Consider the following 17,041-nt stretch of genomic DNA (forward strand, 5'->3'; position numbering starts at 1 on the left):
GCATGGATGGAAGAGAATAGGAGGACCCAGCCTGCCATGGGAAACAAAAGGGACTTTAATGAAAAACAAAAATGGAGCCAAAGTGCAAATCGTCTACCCCCCATGGGGGACCATTGGGAGCTCCGTGTGCATCCCTCACCCCCCTTCTGGCCCCCAGTGGAGGCCCAAGGCTTGGAGCTTCTGTCTCAGGTAACTCTTGAGCTGGGGCAGGCCCCTCTGTAACTCCAGCTCCTCAAAGGATAGCTGTGGGGAGAGGGCAGCGTTACTGCGGGCCCTGTGGGCATGGGGACACGTGCGGCCTGACTTGTGGGCAGGGGCGGCTCACCGGCAGGAGCTGGTAGCCCAGGAGGCCCAGGTGCCGCTCCCGCAGGGCCCGCGAGCCCAGCAGCACCCTGCCGTCCCGGCAGCAGTGCCAGCGCTCCCTCAGCATCAGCACCACCCTAGTGAGAGAGCAGGCTGTGGGCTCCGGGGTGCTGTCTGCAAGGGCAGGGGAGGTCCTCCAGCCCTGCTCCTCACCTCTGGACGGGGTTGTGGGTAGTAGGCTGGGAGGCAGCCTGGCCCTGGGGACAGGACCTGGGAGGGTACGGTAGGAAGGGATCCTGGGTTCTCACGGGAAGCACAGCACCAGAGCTGCTGACACACAACAGGAAGTCTGAAGGGGGGGGGGAGAAAGGGCCACCAGCTTTTAACCAAGGCTCCATGTCCCCAGTCGGCTGCCACCCGCCCATCTAGAGCTCACCTGTGCAGTAGCCTGGGGGCACCGTCAGGTCCTGGCAGTATTTCTCCTCCCCCAGCAGCTGACGCAGCCCCTCAGCCACAATGTCTTTGTGACTACGGAGAGAGCAAGAATGCTGGTCGGAAGGCCCAGGAGGCTTGTCCTAGCTTGTCCCTCCCCCCACCCCCCAGCTCCATGACCCTGGGCAAATGCCATATCTGTCTCAAGACCTATTCTTTATGACTTCTGAGAGTACAGCAGCCTAAACAGGTCCCAGTCTCTAGCTTCTCTTCCCTTTTCTTCCTCCCTCCCTCCCCTCCCCAAGCTGTCCTATCCACCTGTACTTGCAGCGAGCACTGTCAGTAATGAGTGGCTGGGGGAAGATGGGCACTTGCTGCTTTTGGGGGAGGCGGGGACCCCGGTATCCTGGGAGCTCCAGCTCCACGGCCATGTCCAGCAGGGAGAGGTAGCGCCGCACAATCAGGGCATGAGGGGTGCCTGTGGGCAAGGAGACCGCGGCTCGGCGGGCTGCAGACCCCCCCCACTACCCTGCCTGCTGGCCCCTGGGGTCCCAGCCAGCCTTCCTGCCCACGCACCACTGATGTGGTTGATAAAACCTGGGGAAAAGACAAAGTGCAGGGCTCGGAAGGGCAGGCACTGCAGCTGGCACAGGGACATCAAGATGTTGACAGTGGCCAGGGGGGCCGCCCCTACTTCCCGAGCCAGGATCCTTTCAAGGCAGGGCAGAAATTGCTGTTCCAGGGGAAAGTAGTTCAGCCGCCCAAAGGGCAGGACCAGCTTCTGGACCACCTGTGGAAGGAGAGCAGCCATTACCCCGCATGAAACAGTTCTCCAAGACCCTTAACGAGGTGAGCCTCAGGAAGGCTTGGCCTGCAAGCTTAGAATGTCGCTGCCATGGCAGAGCTCCCTCAGCCTGACATGCACCAGTTCATGGCATAAGCACCATCTTGAGCCTCAAGCGGTTAATCACCAAATAAGTGGAGAGGACATGGCTGTGAGGCCTGGCCCTGAAGGCCTAGAAGAGCAGGAGCAATGAAGTTGAAGACGGTGCTCAGAGGACTTGGAGAACTACAGATAGCCAGGGACACGCTAGGAGCTGGAGAAGCTCAGGAGGGTGTGAGCAAAGATGGAACCCCGGGGACAGGGCCTGGCTGGGATGCTTACTGCAGGACGCAGCAGCCCATTAACGCAGACGGGCTGGGCCCATGGGAGGCTGAGAAGTGTGGGAGGCAATCCCACCTTGCTGCTGAGCTGTGCTTCCTGGACAACCAGGAAGTGGGCAATGGCTTCCAGGAGCTGGGGTTCCCGCAACCGGTGTCGGGCCAGGTGTTGGGCCAGGAGCACCATCACGTGGGGAGTCAGTTCCTCTGGCCCGGCCTCTGTGAAGGAGAGCCTATCATGCTGGATCCTCAGGCCAGCCCTCTAAACTGGGTCCACCTTAGCCCAAGCCCCGCCACCTGCATCCTCCTCAGCCTGACCCCCAACAACCTGCCTTTAACCCCCTCCAGCACCTGCCAGGCTTCGGATGAGGTGCTGCTGTGGATGCCGCAGGAAACGGGGGCAGCTCAGAGCAGCTTCCAACCTTTGCCCACCACGAAGGACAGGTTGCAGAGGGGGAGGAAGCTTTGGAGGGAGGCGGAACCTTCGCTCCCGCTCCAGGGCACACACCAGGGGCCCGTCTGAAGGGAAGCCTGAGAGGGAGATGGTCAGAGGAGGCAGTCCTGGTAACAGGCAGCTGCCCTGCTCTGCTCCGGTGCTGGGGTTATCACTGGATCCCCACCTCTTATCTCCATTTTCTGGGCTGGGAGGTTTGCTATAGTGTTAAGCGTAAACACTAGAGAAATGTAAAATACCATGTGAATGAAGGGATCAGAACAACTTGTGGGAAGGCCTTACACAGAGATGGCAGATACATTCTCATCTGGTGCTAATGGTGACACACTGCTAGCTCCCAGAGCACTGTGGTGGAAGCAATCTGGGATAGCACCTTAGCTAAGCTGTAACAAATGCTGCTCGACTCTGGATGTCTGCTGTGGATGCCGGGGAGTGTGTTGGGGTATGGCTCTTCTCGGCTAGGTCTAAGAAGTGAATTCTGTCAGTGATCTTGGGTCCTGGACTGCTCTATTCTCCCATGACCACCTGCCCCCAGGCACCCTCCTCACCAAGTAAGACTGCAAGGTGGAGACACACGTGGATGGTATGAATGTCAAAGGAGGGGCAGTTTCGGATGATGAGGTGACTCAAGTCCTGCAGTGTGGCCCGCTCCACAGGAGGGGGCCGTGGCTGAGACCCCAAGAGCTGACCCAGACGGTGGAGCGCCACAGGGTAGTGGTGGGCGCGCACCTTGGTGGGATTCTGACCCAGCCAGCGCAGCAGCTCCCCGGGGCTCCTCGCCTGTTCCAGAAGCCGCTGCAGCCCCTGCACAGGACCTGCATGGGGACCTCCTCCAGGAAGCTGGTCCCCCCATTTGCTGGGCCCCAGACAGAAGGGCTGTACTGGCGGGAGCAGCAGCAGGCTAGACAGCCGAGCAGCAGAGGCCTGAGCAGAGAGCAGGACCCGAAGCATGGAGTTGGGTGATGGAGACCCTGAGGGGCAGCCCAGAAAACGGGGGTGAGGTTTTCTCCAAAGGGGAGAAAAAGCCTGCTACCTACTGCACATCTCACTTCCCATCTAGAGAGGTTGGGGGGTGTCAAAGCAAGCCGGACTCATGTCCACCCTTCTTTGTGACTGCTGGTCCTCTTGTCCACCTGCCCCTCATTCTGCCTCCTTCCATGCTTTCTAACAGCCGTGCTAACCCTTCAGTGTTCTCAGCGCAGGGGCATCTACATCGATTCCACATGCATTAGCTCCTCTGATCGTCCTCACACGCCCAGGAGGAGGCAGGCAGGGCTGGCATTACCTCGATTTCACAGGCGGAGACACCGACACCCAGAGAGGTGAAGGGGTTAAGCTAAGCCCGAGGTCACGAATCCGGTTAGCGGTCGCGCCCAGCCTGGAGCCCAGCTTGCCCTGGCGCTGCGCCCTCCCGACCAGCTCCCCCTCTCGCAGGAGACGGCGGCGGCACGGAGGGTGGAACGCGGGCTCCGCAGCCAGACGGTCCTGGGTTCCATGCTGGGTGCTCCCACTTACCAGCGGCGTGACCTTGGACCAGCGGCTTCGTCTCTTTGCCTAAGCCTCCACGCCTGTGAAACGAGAACGCAGCGCCGACCTTGCAGGGCGCCCGTGGAACCCCGGTGCGCAGGGATGCAGCGGCTAGGAGTCGCCGGTGTCAGGGGCCCCTACACCCGTCCAGCCCGGGGACGCCAGGAGGCCGTGGGCACGGTCGCCAACACCGACCCGCCACCCTCCCACGGGCCACCCCGCAGACGCCCCCCCTACATGACTCCCCAGGCCCCGCGCAGATCGCTCCCTCAGTCGGTCTCGGGGCCCGGGAGCCGGGCTCCCTCCGCGGACTCCTCATCGGCCGGCAACCAAGTCCGCCATCTTCCCAGCAGGCCCCCGACGCCAATCCCCGCTCAGCCCTCCGCCAGCAAAGATGTGGCTCCCGTCATGCTCTGCGCGCCGCGTAGCCGCGAGGGTCCCCCCACCCCCCTTGCTTTCTGAAAGCTGCGCGCGCGCGCCCGGGCTGGAGGGGCGGGGCCGAGGAGGCCGGCGCGGAGGCGGAAAAAGGTGAGAGCAGTCCCGGCGCGGGCCTGGGAGGGCTGGTCTGGTCTAGGCTGGGCAGAGGGTCCTTTCCGTGCCCGTCACTCCCTTTCTCCTAATGGGCAAGGGCCCCCTGCCCCCACGGGCCCACACGCTCAGATACACACCACGAGTGAAAACTTCACAGTTATTTAATCTGCACAAGTTCCAAACAACTCCCTCGGCCCCTCCTCTCCCCTCTCGGCCACGGTCCTTGGGTCCCCAAATCTGCACAAGGAGCAATTAGGGACTAGAGGTGGCTGGGTCCCCAGGCAGAACACTAAGCTGGACCCAGGGGTGTGGCACCACTCTGCCCAGGGCCAAGGCAGCGACAGCAGCTGGCTGACCCGGAGGAACCGACTGTCAGTGACAGCGGAGGGCTAGCAGCCACTGCAGGTGGCTCAGAGCCATGGAGGTCACAGGGAGGGGCCTCGAGCTGCCCCTGGAGTGCTCTTCGGCGCAGGGCTGGGCTCCAGGGTAGTGGAAAGAGGCAAGCCAGAGAGGTGGGCCTGGGCAGACAGCAGCTCCCACCGTGGGGTGGGGAGCAAGGTCCGGAGGGGCCAGCCACATTGCCGAGAGCACGTGGAGGCACTACGGGCGGTACATGGCAAAAGCCAGGAGACTGAGGAGCAGAGTGAAGCCCGCCAGACCCAGAGTGGCAGTCAGGGGAAAGAAGGGCCGGTACTGGATCTGACAGTACCAAAGCAGCAGAAGCAGCAGAAGCAGCAGGGGTAGCAGCAGGCTGCCTATTTCCAGCCCGGAGGGGCCTGGCTCTGACCCCGGTGGGCAAGGGGGATGTGGGGGACCGACTCGCGTGGACACGTGGCAGTGGAGAACGCAGTTGGGAGGGAGGTGAAGGCTGCCCAGGGTCTGGGTGTCGTCTCCCAGCAGCTGACCTTGGTAGATGAGTCGTACCTGCTGCTCCCGGCCTGGGAACTGGGTCCTGAGGAGAGAGGGACCTGAGTAATAGAGCAGGCCTCAGGCAATCCTAGTCTCTCGCCAAGTACAATGCTCCCACCCATCACCTCTGCCCTCCCACCACCCACCTCTACCCACCCACCACCCAGGTCATGGCCCCCCAGGGGGTTTGCTCATGCTGCTGGGGAACAATGCAGGGTGTGATTTGGGCATCACAGTTCCCTCATCTATAAAACGCGGGGGGGGGGGGCCTGGCCGGTTGGCTCAGTGGTAGAGCGTCACCCTGGCGTGCAGAAGTCCCGGGTTCGATTCCCGGCCAACGCACACAGGAGAAGCGCCCATCTGCTTCTCCACCCCTCCCCCTCTCCTTCCTCTATGTCTCTCTCTTCCCCTCCTGCAGCCCCATTGGAGCAAAGATGGCCCGGGCGCTGGGGATGGCTCCTTGGCCTCTGCCCCAGACGCTAGAGTGGCTCTGGTCGCAACAGAGCGACGCCCCGCAGGGGCAGAGCATCGCCCCCTGGTGGCAGAGGGTCGCCCCCTGGTGGGTGTGCCGGGTGGATCCCGGTCGGGCGCATATGGGAGTCTGTCTGACTGTCTCTCCCCGTTTCCAGCTTCAGAAAAATACAAAAAAACAAACAAACAAACAAACAAAAACGCGGGGGAAGTCTCAGGTGTCTCTGGTGGCCCTTCCAGGTGCATGGTCACTCCCACCCACTCCTTAGCATTTTGTTCCTTTCCTCCTCTCAGCTTACCTTTTTAGGGAGCCAATGGTGTCATGGGGCCAGGCTCTGGCCACCTGCTCTGAGTCATTGAGAAATTTTAGCCGTAGTACTAGAGGCTCCTGGGAGGAGTCGGGGGGTGGCGACATTGCTGGGAGCCCTGTGCCAGGCTCTGGGTGTGCCGCCTGACTTCTGTGTCTCAGGTTGGGGGTTTCAGCTCCTGGGGCTTCCCCTCTGATGCTGTCGGTGACCGCCATGGCTTCGTTGGGCTGGGCTGGTGTGGAGGTCCCAGACGGCTGGGGCAGCAGGTCAGCACCCTCCGATGTGTGTGTTGAGACCCAGGCAAGAGCCAGCACCAGAAGGCAGGCAAGCACCGCAAAAAGGACAGTCACCTCATCACCCACCCCTTCAATCAGGGCCATGGTATTGGCCTTGCCCGCCGTGCTACTGAGCTGGAGAGGCACAAAGAACCCGAGAGGGGTTGAGCGGCTGGCTCACAGGCGCCAGCAGCTCTCTGAACTTCAACAGGCTACTGACCCCACCTTCCCACAGCCCTCACTCACTCTTCTGTCCCCTCACCCAAGCCCCAACCCAGGGCACAGACTGCTTTGATTCCCAGTTGCCCCAAATTTGCCTCATGTGCCCGTTCCCATCACCAAATTTTAAGTCCTAACTTTTATAACCTGAGCTCTAGGTCTTTCACCAGCTCCCCAATTCACCCAAACCCTATCCTGAGATAAGGGCCTTGCCATTCCAAGCATCCTCTCCCCTAAATCCAACCCCCACCAAACTTCCCCCCTAAAGCTTACCTATTCTTCTGTCTACTTCATCTCAAAATTTATTCCTTCACCGATTTCGCCTCAAAACTGCTTATCTACCCCAAAGTTTATCTCCTCTGTAGCTCAAGTTTCTCCAAGGGGGAAGAAAAACGGCCTCGATGTCTTACTCCCTTATCCTTTACCCAAACCCCACCCGCCCACACGGACGGCTTCCCACGGCTTCCCTACACCAAACGTCAAACTCCGCCCTTTGGCAATCTGGAATCTCCTAGGCAGGGTTGCCACCTCCCCACTCAACTCGGTGCCTGCTGGCCACTCAAGCCCCACCTCGCGGGGACCCGACTCCGCGCCTCCTCTGGAAGCTTCTTCAAACACAGCCCCTTGCTGTACCCTAGATCCCGCCCGCGAATACGGGACTTCGCCCTCCCCACCCCCAACTCCTCTATCACCCCTCCCATCTTCCCGCCCCACCCCCCACCCCCGAGATGTAGGAGGGCACCGGCGCTTCCAGGACGGGATAGCGGGTGCCAGCTAGGGCTCGGGGAGGCGGGGTGGGCGCGGTCACGGCGCGAGGACTCACCGCCGGGTTCCGCCAGCTCCATAGCGGACCCTCGGGCACTTCCGGGCGGGAGGCGCCGAGGTCGCAGACACCTGAAGGCACCCCCTGCTTTCTCCGCGGCCGGTATCCGGAGCATTGTGGGACTTGTAGTCCGAGCCACACGCAGTCCCCGCCCTCCTCCGTGTGGACCCAAATGCGGGGTTCGGCGGCCTGGCTCCGGTGCCCTCAGTTGCAGAAGGGCGGGAGGGGCAGGTTTGGGAGTTGTGACAACCCTCAGAGATCTAGGCGCACAGGATCCGCCCCCCCTCCCCTGCCGGCAGGCAGCCAAGGCGTCTGTCGCTGCAGAAACCAACGACAGCTGGAGCACGTCAGCACCCGTGTTTTGAGATGTAGGTTCTAGCGAACTCAGGTGGCTCGACCTATTCTTACGTCAGGTGGACGCCAGAGACAACTTGGACCCCCCCCCCCATCGGTCCTGGTAACCATGAGTGGCCCCCACCAGTCTAGCTGAGTATGCTCCTCCCTGGTTTGGGCTGTCCAGTTTCCCTGGTCCCCTCTTCAGCCTTGCCACTACTATACTGTGCAGGAAGCATGGATTTTGGAATGTAACACAATACCGATTCTTTATTCCTTAATGACCTTAGGTTCATTACTGAATCTCTTTGAACCTAAATTTCTTCATTCCTAAGACCTACCTCATAAAGCAATTGTAACGAGTAAATGAGGTGTTTTGTTCAGTAAGTGTGAAAATTATGTAAAGGATCTATCACTCAGTATATATTTGCTCAACTAGTATTAGTTCCCTCCCTCCCCTCAAATCTGGGCTTGGAGACTGGATCCTTAGCATGGTACTGTTGATTTGAGCCCAAGCCTGGCCTAGGCCAAGCTAAATTCTATGGGGTTTCCCTCCTTCTTCTGGACTCGTATAGCCACAGAGACCTCACATCCTGGAGTTTTATAGGCCAGTCTTGATTAAAAAGTAACATACCCTCATGTTCCCATAGCACATGCCTACTTGAGGGAGCAAGTACTCCAAGAATTGCCTTGGGAATGTCAGTTTAGACTTGTAACATACAGAACTAACTTACCTCTGGTTCCTTCCCTCCCATTCATTCATTTATTCTATGCACATGTATTAAATATATACCAGTATATGCCAGGTATCTGTAAGATACTGGGAGTACAGTAGTGAACCAGACCATGGTCCTGCCCTAACGGGGCCCATACACTACCAGAGGACACAGAAACACAGGCAACACCCCAGTGCTACAGCAGGTGTGGTCTGGCTACTGGGGCAACTTATTTCAGAGGCCCTATAGCTCCAGCATCTCTCCTGGAAGGAACCTGGTAGCAACTTCTCACTGCGGATTTTTTTTTTAATTTTTAAATTGATTTTAGAGAGAGAAACCAATTATTTTGTACCACTTATTTATGCATTCATTGGTTGTTCTTATACGTTCCCTGACCAGGAAACAAACCTGCAAATCATGGTAACGACACTTTAACCAACTGAGCTACCTGGCCAGCGCTTGCTGTGGATTTTAATTAAGCATCTAAAAGAGATGCTAGATATTGCTTTAGAATGACAGAACATTGCCCTGTCTGGATAGCTCTGTTGGTTGTTAGATCATCATCCCAAAGCGCAGATGTTGCTGGTTCGATCCTGTCAGAGCACATAGAGGAACAGATTGATGTTCCTGTCTCTGTCTCTCTCTCTCCCTTCCTCTCTTGCTAATATCAATGAATAAAAAAATAAATTTAAAAAGAAAGAATTACAGTACATCAGAGCTAGGTGTTCTGTTAACCGCTATATTTTGCAGACGAAGCCCAGAGAGTGTGTAAGACATTCTGAAGGTCAAATAGGTAAATGGAATCCACATCTCTCAGGAACTGGGGAGACCCCCAGTGTTGATTAGCTTGCACCTAGTTCTTCGGGAGGTACAAAAAACAGGAATGATGACTGGGTTAGTACTGGGGCAGAGTTGTGTGGATAGCCAACTTGGGGGGGGGGCAACTTTATGCTGGGAAAAGACCCAGCTTGTGAAGTGGAAATGTACATAAAAAGGATGACATGTACCAGAGGACGTGGAATGAGGGCAGCCCTGGCAGGCTGATTGGCTGAGCCAGTGCCCTGCACATACCACCCACCCCTTGTGGGTTTTGGTCAAGTTTGGTGAGAGGGGTGACTAGAAGAACTGGAGATAATTTTAGCAATGGGAATGCAGAGGGCTAGGACAGTGAAAGGAGCTTTTTGGCCCCAGAAGGAGTAGACAGGAACACAAGAGAAAGGGGTGAAGACAAGGAAAATTAAGACAGTCATGTGGGCACTGGTGTCTCTTGAATGGGGTGTTGGAGAAGACATATTTGATTCCTCCCTCTTCCTTCTGTGGATTTGTAGGGTCTGTGGTGGTCAGCAAACCCTCCCCGGTTCCACAGAGGGGCCTTTAAGGAGAGGCCGGAAGACAGGAGTGGGGATGTTGTTGTTCTAAGTGTCATTTTCAAGACATCCCCCCCCCCCTCCGTGAAGCTCTGGGACAGAACTGGAGATACTCCTCTGTGCTGCAGTTAGCAGTGGAGAGTCTAGGGAAGGACTACAGAAAGAACCTCGGAGGAGGGGTGGTCTCTAGACCTGACCTCGGGGCCTGGCACACGGGAGCCAGTGCCGCACTGAAGGCAGGCAGATCTAAGGAAGGCGCAACTGGGCCTGGGCTGGCGGCCCTCCTTGGCCAATCAGTCGCAATCATCAGCACCCTCAGGCGTAGGGCACTGTTTGGGCTGTGCCCAGAGATCGGACACCCCACCCAGACCAGCGCAGGGAGACGGAAGTGACAGCCAGGCCGGACGTGGCCGGGACTGCTGTCCCCTCCTAACGGCGGTCCCCGCGGCGGGTGTGGGTGGGGGCTGGAGAGAAGGCGGAAGGGCCGAGGCGAGGTGGGAGGGGCCAGTGCGCCTGGGCTGGAGCGCGCGGCTCCGGGGTGGAGGCTGCAGAGTCTGCGAGCGAGGGGCGGGGGCGCTGGGGCCCGCGCGCAGGAGGGGCGGGGGTGGCGGGGAGGGGGGCTCCGGCTGCCTGTGCCGGAGCCGGCGGGGGCGGCAGTGCGTGCGCATGACGCGGGGGGAGGGCCCGGGCCGCGCGCTCCCGGTCCCGTTGTTGTTGCCGCTGGAGGCTGCTCCCAGGCGGCGGGATCGCGGCGCCGGGAAGCGCCCGGCAGCGGCGGCTACAGAGTGCGCGACGGCGCCTCCCGGCCCAGGCCCCCTTTCTTTGGCCCCATGCACTAGCCCCGCGCCGCCGGCTCCATAGTCCCAAACCCGCCAGCCCCGCGCGCCCGCCCGCCGCCGCCGCCGCGCCGCCCCGGCCCTGGCCCCAGCCGGGCCCACCTCGGGCCCTGCTGCTCCGGAGCAATGAACTTCCAGGCGGGCGGGGGGCAGAGCCCGCAGCAGCAGCCAAGCCTGGCGGCGCCGGGGGGCGGCGGCGGCGGCGGAGGTGCTGGGGGCGGGGGGCAGTTCGGAGGCGCGGGTCCGGGGTCCGGGGGCGGCGGCGGCCCCTCGCAGCAGCTAGCCGGCGGGCCCCCCCAGCAGTTCGCGCTCTCCAACTCGGCAGCCATCCGGGCCGAGATCCAGCGCTTCGAGTCCGTTCATCCCAATATCTACGCCATCTACGACCTGATCGAGCGCATGGAGGACTTGGCGCTGCAGAACCAGATCCGGGAGCACGTCATCTCCATCGAGGGTGAGCGGAGCCGGGGCTGAGGGAACCGGGGCGCGGTGGTCTTTCCAGCACTGGCCGGGGGCTCTGCTTGTCCAGCCTGGCCACACTCTCCCTGTTGGGGATCCTCCTGCGCCTCAGGTCCAGGCCACGCGGTTTGTTGAACGGCAGCGCTGCAGAGCCGGCGTCCAGCCTTCACTTGATCTTTCTCTCGTCTGGGGATACTCGGGCTGGGGACCGGTCTCGCGCAGGGTGTACGGTTTTTGCTCTTAGTGCTCCAGGGCTCGAGGGGGACGCTTGGAGCCGCAGAGGTTCCGGGGGGGGGGGGTTGGGCCAAATCTGGTTAGGCATGGCCCGGTAGGGTGGGCGCGGCGGAGGCCTCGGCGGGCGGGGAGGTGGGGCCGCTGCTTGACCGGCATCTCAGCCGCCGCCTGGGCTCTGCCTCGCGGCGGGCGGGGGACTGGAACCTCCCGTTAGTGGATGGCAGCTTTCCCGGGCCCGGCGCCAGCGGGCCGGGGCTGGTGGCGCTCGCCGCGGCGCCCTCTTCCGACGCACATCCCGCACGCTGCAGAGGCCGGGCGGGTCGGCCCTGGCTTCGGACTTGGGCGCTGCGACCGCATGGGAGGGGCTGGTGGGTCCATCCGCGCCTTCACGGGGCCCCACCTGCTCCGGGACCCGCCGCTGCTTTCCAGTGAGCCTCTTGCGGGGGCGGGGCGCGGGACTGCAAGGCACTGACCGACTTCTAGGGACACGGCTCCGGGCGTCAGGGACCGAAACCCCGCGCCCCTGCTCTGCCCAGCGATCCTTTCTCGAGGTTCTTAGGCCCTGGCATCCAGCAGCGGTGGGGCAGAGAAAGCGGGTGCAGGCTGCTGGCAGAGATACTCCTCCACCACTGGTGTGTGTGTGTGTGGGGGGGGTGGCAGCACCCGCAGGCACCCCTGTGGCATGGTGACCTTTAAGTGGCCAGTGGGCAGATGGGCCTCGCCCTGGGTCATCTGCTTCCTCCTCCGGCTCCATTTGAAGGGGGACTCCCACCAGCAGGTGGTGGGTTAGGCCTTAGTGGAAATGCTGGGAGAATGCAAGGCCTTTTGATGATGACATGGAATTGTGCACAGGGGCCTGTCCACTACTCAAGCTTCACAGTGAGGGCCCTGCTCCCATTTTTCACCTCTATGTGAGGCTCTGGGGGACTCCTCACCTGAACACTCATTTCTGCTTTCAGAGAGATTCCTGTAGCTGGGGAAGAAACGTTGGGCCTTTTGGGAGTCAAGGACCCCATTTGAGCTGAGGTTCTGCCCTTTTGGTATGACATCCCAGTCTGTCTGCTTTCTTCCCTTTCCCCAGCCCTCTCTAGTCTCTTTTCTCTCCAGGCCTGGTTCACTGTGAACTAATTAGGTGACAGAATTTAAAAAAAACACACAAAAAAACCAAAAAAACTCCTCATTAACATGGATCTGAGTAAATGTCCTGAATCACCATTGAGGCTGGGGACCTGGAGATGGCATTTGTGTGAGCCAGGGGCCCCAAAGAGAGGCATGACCAATTTCTCCTCCCTCTAGCTGAAGGGGGCAGGGCAGGGACAGCAGCTATTCCCTGAAGCCTCAGTGTCCTTTGGACAAAGTAAGAGAGGTCCCCATCAGCCCCAAGATCCCAGCCCCTACCCCCGCCCTGTTTGGTAAAGAGACTTGGAGGGACAGCCACAGAAAGGCTGAGGGAAGACATCTGTCACAGGCCCTTTCCCAGAGCAGGGAGAGGCAGGAATCTCGCCTTCCTCCTCTGAGCCCAGCTTCCTTTATCAGTGCTGGATGCCCCTCACCCCACGCCCTCAGCCCAGGAAGTCTCCCGTGTCTTCTGTGATGTGAAGACCGTGATTTCCTGACACACGTGGGTTTTCACCCCGTCTTGAAAATCCAACACAACAGGCAGGTTCCCCCTCCTAGAACCCTCCCCTGTAACCAACTTCCCTGCTGTGGTTTGGAAGCACCCCGTGTTACTGCTTTGCTCAGAAGCTTGGTGTTAACCCCTGCGAATCCTGGGACCCAATGTCTCATTGTCACCTAGCCCAGCCGCTGCTCACACATCTGTTCTCAGTTCTCCTGGTCCCTGATTCCCTGTTCTTTCTTGGCAGGGCCTTCCGCCTCTTTCTCCCCACCACCCCCCCTTTATTTTTCCAGCCTTTTTCCTGGAACCTATTTTTATTACCCACCTCACCCCTGCTTTGCCATTTCTTTTTTTTATTTAAAAAAAATTTTTTTACAGAGACAGTCGGAGAGAAGGATAGACAGGGAGAGACAGACAGACAGGAACAGAGAGAGATGAGAAGCATCAATCATTAGTTTTTCATTGTGCGTTGTGACACCTTAGTTGTTCATTGATTGCTTTCTCATATGTGCCTTGACCGTGGGCCTTCAGCAAACTGAGTAACCCCTTGCTCAGCCAGCGACCTTGGGTCCAAGCTGGTGAGCCTTTGCTCAAACCAGATGAGCCTGCACTCAAGCTGGCGACCTTGCGGTCTCGAACCTGGGTCCTTCTGCATTCCAGTCCAGCGCTCTATCCAGTGTGCCACCAACTGGTCAGGCTGCTTTGCCACTTCTGTCTGCCAGCTTTTCTGCTGTAGGCAGGCATCAAAAAAAAAAAAAAAACCCAGAAAACTCCTTCTCCAATTTCTGCCCCATATCCTTCCTCTCTCCATCTGCCAAACCATATTGCTGCTATCCTGCAGAGTGGCATCCCCACCTTCTTCCTTGGCAGAGAGAGGGAAGCAGCTTCTCCAGTGGTTCCCTGCTCACTCTGAGCCTGATGGAGTGCCCCCTGCCCAGGCCCAGCTGACCTGGGTTGTGGCTGTTATGTAAACAACACTACTGGCCTAGGAGGCCAATCCTGTGTTTACTAGAGATGAGCCTCTTCGTGGGAAGAGCTGACATTGTCCTGGTGTATAATAATAAGTCTCCACCTCACTCTGGTGATATACTCAAGCAGAGGGTTTATGTGTCCCCACCCTGAAGGTGACCTGGGAGATGCAGTCGGGATTCGTCTGGCACTGAGGAAGTACAGTGGCATTTTGCTTACCTGTTCTCTCTTAGCTTCTCTTAGTCACCTCTGACCTCCCTGGTTAGGGCAGGAGGAAGGTGAGGAACACTCAGCATTGTGTGTGTGTGGGGTCTCAGGACAGGATTTGAGGGGAGGCCTTTGTTCACCAAAGGCCAAGGAAAGAGAAAACGTGTCTGTCCAGGGTCTCACAGAATGAAAGAAGTATATAAGCAGGGGCTGGGACAGGCTGGAAGGCTCACCACGTGCAGAGTCTCTGAGCTGCTCTCACCTCCCTGCTGGGGAAACTGAGGCTCAGAAATGGGAGGAATCCAAGCTCATCAGCCAGGGATCGGGCTGAATAGCAGCAGAGCCTTCATTTGGATCCTGGAGGGGAAGGGGCCCCAGGGACTCCCTGGAGTGTCTTGCTGTGTCTTCAATGGAAGGCTGCAGAGGCACTGGGCCTCAGGCCAGGTTGGGGATAGCCTGGGCACCTGGAATGTGAGGAGCTGGGCCAGGTGAGCAGGAATCAGGTGAGCTGTAGGAAGAAGCAGCCTACGGGGTCCCAGAGGTGGCTGGGAAAGGCAGGCTTGTCCCTGAGAAGATGTGCAAGCAGCCATGGGCCCCTCAGGTCCCCAGGGAGGGGCTGGAAGTGGACGGTAGTCATGGGTGTGCCACATGGCTACTGCTGTGCCCAGGAACTGGGCTTTTGTCAACCAGGTGACTTGTTCCTATTCTCCTTGTGTTCCCCCAGGAAGTTCCTTTGAGTATTGCAGAGGCAGGCTGGCTTGTTCTCACCCCTTACCTCATTCACTCAGGCACTTTCTTCCTGCCTCTATGGGCTCGGGGCTTGGAAACATTCTAAAGAGGGTTTTCATGTTGGTTCCAATCTAGGCTGTGTGTGTGGGGGGGCGCTGAGCTGTGGGCAGGCATGTGGGGGTTCAGTGGGGCTCAGCGGTCACACACTTCCTCATAGGCCTGCCAGGGGCTTTAGAGTTTGTCCTCTGTCTCTGTGTGTCCTGTGACTACACCCTGGTGCCAGCCCTGGGATTCAGGGAGCAGAATCCTATCCATGTTGGGAGACGGGGAAGCAGTCTCTGGAGGTGCTTGGCTCTTCGCCTGTTCCTGGGTGGGGAGGGGCACCCCCCCCCCCCAACCTGGCGATGATATTCACCTGTGGGTCTGTGGGTCTTGCTCAAGTACTGATTTCTGAAGCTGCCTCCCAGGGGTGTGTGGGATCTGGATCTGCATTGGGAACTTCTAGTCGTTTTGGTAATTAGCCGGCTTAGGGAACGCGCGTGTATGGGGGTGGGAGGGGCTGGTTGTCTAATTAGGACTTGGCATGAGATAGCTCTAGGAATTCTGAAAAAGAGGATATCCATGTAGGTGCTGGTGTCCAGGGAGAGCCGCGCTTGTTCCAGATATATTTATTTAGCTCCTGCTGTGTGGCCCAGTTGTCCCTAGCTCTGAGGCAGGCAAGGATTGGGTGCGGGGAGAGGCTGTGGAGGCACTCTGGACTCCAGAGGTGACTGGATCAGCCTGTAAAAGGTGCCGGATGGGATTGGGAGTGGCAGCCATAAACCCACATTTTAAGAAAATCAGGGCAGAAGTTAGAGACGGGGAAGTCTGCTCAGGATTCCTTCCCCTTAAGGTCACAGCAGAGGGATTGTAAGACCTGCCCGAGCCTGCCCTCAGGTGGCAGGAAGGACACTCCCTGTGCCCCTGTCCAGTCCTCATTCACTCCAGGTGGGAGACATGGCACAGAGAAGACAGCCCGTGCCCCTAGCTGCCCCTTGGCCAGTTGATGACCATTTACTTGACTATTTCTTTCTTTAACTGAATGTGAGTGCCAGGCTTGGGGTCTTGGAGAAGGAACAGGGTGGCAGGGGAGGGACAAGTACTATATTACCTGTTGACACTTTGCCATGTTCCAGGGGACCATTCAAGATGGTGCCTGTTCCTTTAGGAGACAGGTGTCATGGGAGGGTGGCACTGGAGGGCACTTACCCTCGGCTGCCATGTGCTGTGGCGGTTGGGTTGGAGGGAGACCAGGTGGAATTTGAAGCGGATCAGTGGACTTAGCAGAGGAAGCAAAGATGTCCTTCTTGAAAAAAGGGACCGGCTTGGGGAGGCTGAGGCCTAGGGGCCCTGAGAGTTTCTGTGCCGCTGTTCAGCATGTCTCAAACGCGACCTGGACCTCTGGCTTGTGTCCTCATTTTCTTCTTAACAGGCAGGTCATTTGAAATCAGTTGGACCAGACTGTATTCCTCCTAACCCTGGCCGACTTGCACTGTGTAGGTCTGAGGGTAAGGGGCAGGCCGCTGCTTCCGCAGCGGGGCTGAGCACAGGGCCTGTGGAGATGGGAAGGGGGGTGACCTGGGACACCTGCATGGAGCACAGAGACGGTGCTCTGTGTGGAATTGCACTGGTTTGCATTCTCCTGCCTGCCCGCCCACTGGACCCCAGCTTGAGGTCACCATTTCTTCTCCTGCAGGCTCTTTCAAGCTGGGCATGTGTCCTCCTCACTTTGTAAGTGAGGCAGCCCAGGACTTAGAGGGGGAGCCTCCTCCAGGCCACATGAGGGATGGCAGAACTTGGGGCTCCACCTGGTTTTCTAACTCCAGATCTCGCTTCTCCCCTTTAATAATGGACCAGTGAGCTTTGGGGGACCGTGCCGAACTCCGGTCAGTTCTCCTGAGGTGCCTCTTGGATGCTTTTGACCTTGCGTTTTAACTCTTGGAAACGTTTAGACTATTATATAACATGAGGGTAAGGTAGGGCTCTCCTTTCTGGCTTGTAACTGTCGTCTGAGGTTTTGAATTCCCAATGAGACGGTGGCTCGTGGAACAATGTCTCCCTTCCGTGAATGGTCTGGGTGTGGATAGAGCGTGTAGTGTGTGCTTGATCGAGAAACACTTC

At 58.6% G+C, this 17,041-nt stretch overlaps 3 protein-coding genes across 14 annotated transcripts in view; 1 reads left to right on the forward strand and 2 right to left on the reverse strand.

Moving 5' to 3' along the window:
• Positions 1-34: 34 nt before the first annotated feature.
• FASTK (Fas activated serine/threonine kinase) lies at positions 35-4,273 on the reverse strand. 8 transcript variants are annotated; one of them, XM_066234834.1, is made up of 11 exons: positions 4,115-4,269; positions 3,866-3,918; positions 2,899-3,321; positions 2,248-2,427; positions 1,901-2,115; positions 1,312-1,525; positions 1,054-1,213; positions 740-831; positions 517-652; positions 326-440; positions 35-243 (listed from the first exon to the last, which is right to left on the reverse strand). In XM_066234834.1, coding segments are annotated over exons 1-11 (1,698 nt in total). In that variant the 5' UTR covers positions 4,117-4,269; the 3' UTR covers positions 35-135. The 8 variants fall into 8 exon arrangements, 6 of the variants coding, with proteins under 6 accessions (XP_066090931.1, XP_066090932.1, XP_066090930.1 ...); XM_066234835.1 differs by lacking the exon at positions 3,866-3,918 and having other exon boundaries at positions 1,976-2,115; positions 4,115-4,271; XM_066234833.1 differs by lacking the exon at positions 3,866-3,918 and having other exon boundaries at positions 4,115-4,271.
• Positions 4,274-4,568: 295 nt separating this feature from the next.
• Positions 4,569-7,541, reverse strand: TMUB1 (transmembrane and ubiquitin like domain containing 1). Of its 2 annotated transcripts, none has more exons than XM_066236913.1 (3): positions 7,414-7,541; positions 6,088-6,506; positions 4,569-5,360 (listed from the first exon to the last, which is right to left on the reverse strand). In XM_066236913.1, exons 2-3 carry the CDS (start codon positions 6,474-6,476, stop codon positions 5,009-5,011), a joined length of 741 nt encoding a protein of 246 aa, XP_066093010.1. In that variant the 5' UTR covers positions 6,477-6,506; positions 7,414-7,541; the 3' UTR covers positions 4,569-5,008. The 2 variants fall into 2 exon arrangements, with proteins under 2 accessions (XP_066093010.1, XP_066093011.1); XM_066236914.1 differs by lacking the exon at positions 7,414-7,541 and adding an exon at positions 7,161-7,196.
• A 2,907-nt stretch (positions 7,542-10,448) lies between these two features.
• AGAP3 (ArfGAP with GTPase domain, ankyrin repeat and PH domain 3) overlaps positions 10,449-17,041 on the forward strand; it is a 47,371-nt gene continuing 40,778 nt past the window's right edge. For 2 of the 4 annotated variants that reach the window (XM_066237929.1, XM_066237933.1), the window contains exon 1: positions 10,450-11,119. In XM_066237929.1, the coding sequence (XP_066094026.1) occupies positions 10,792-11,119 (328 nt within the window). In that variant the 5' untranslated portion in view covers positions 10,450-10,791. Of the gene's footprint in view, positions 11,120-17,041 lie in introns of all 4 variants that reach the window. The other 2 variants (XM_066237928.1, XM_066237932.1) reach the window with 2 other exon arrangements.

The sequence above is a fragment of the Saccopteryx bilineata genome, chromosome 6 (assembly GCF_036850765.1).
Source record: "Saccopteryx bilineata isolate mSacBil1 chromosome 6, mSacBil1_pri_phased_curated, whole genome shotgun sequence".
NCBI classification, from domain to species: domain Eukaryota; kingdom Metazoa; phylum Chordata; class Mammalia; order Chiroptera; family Emballonuridae; genus Saccopteryx; species Saccopteryx bilineata.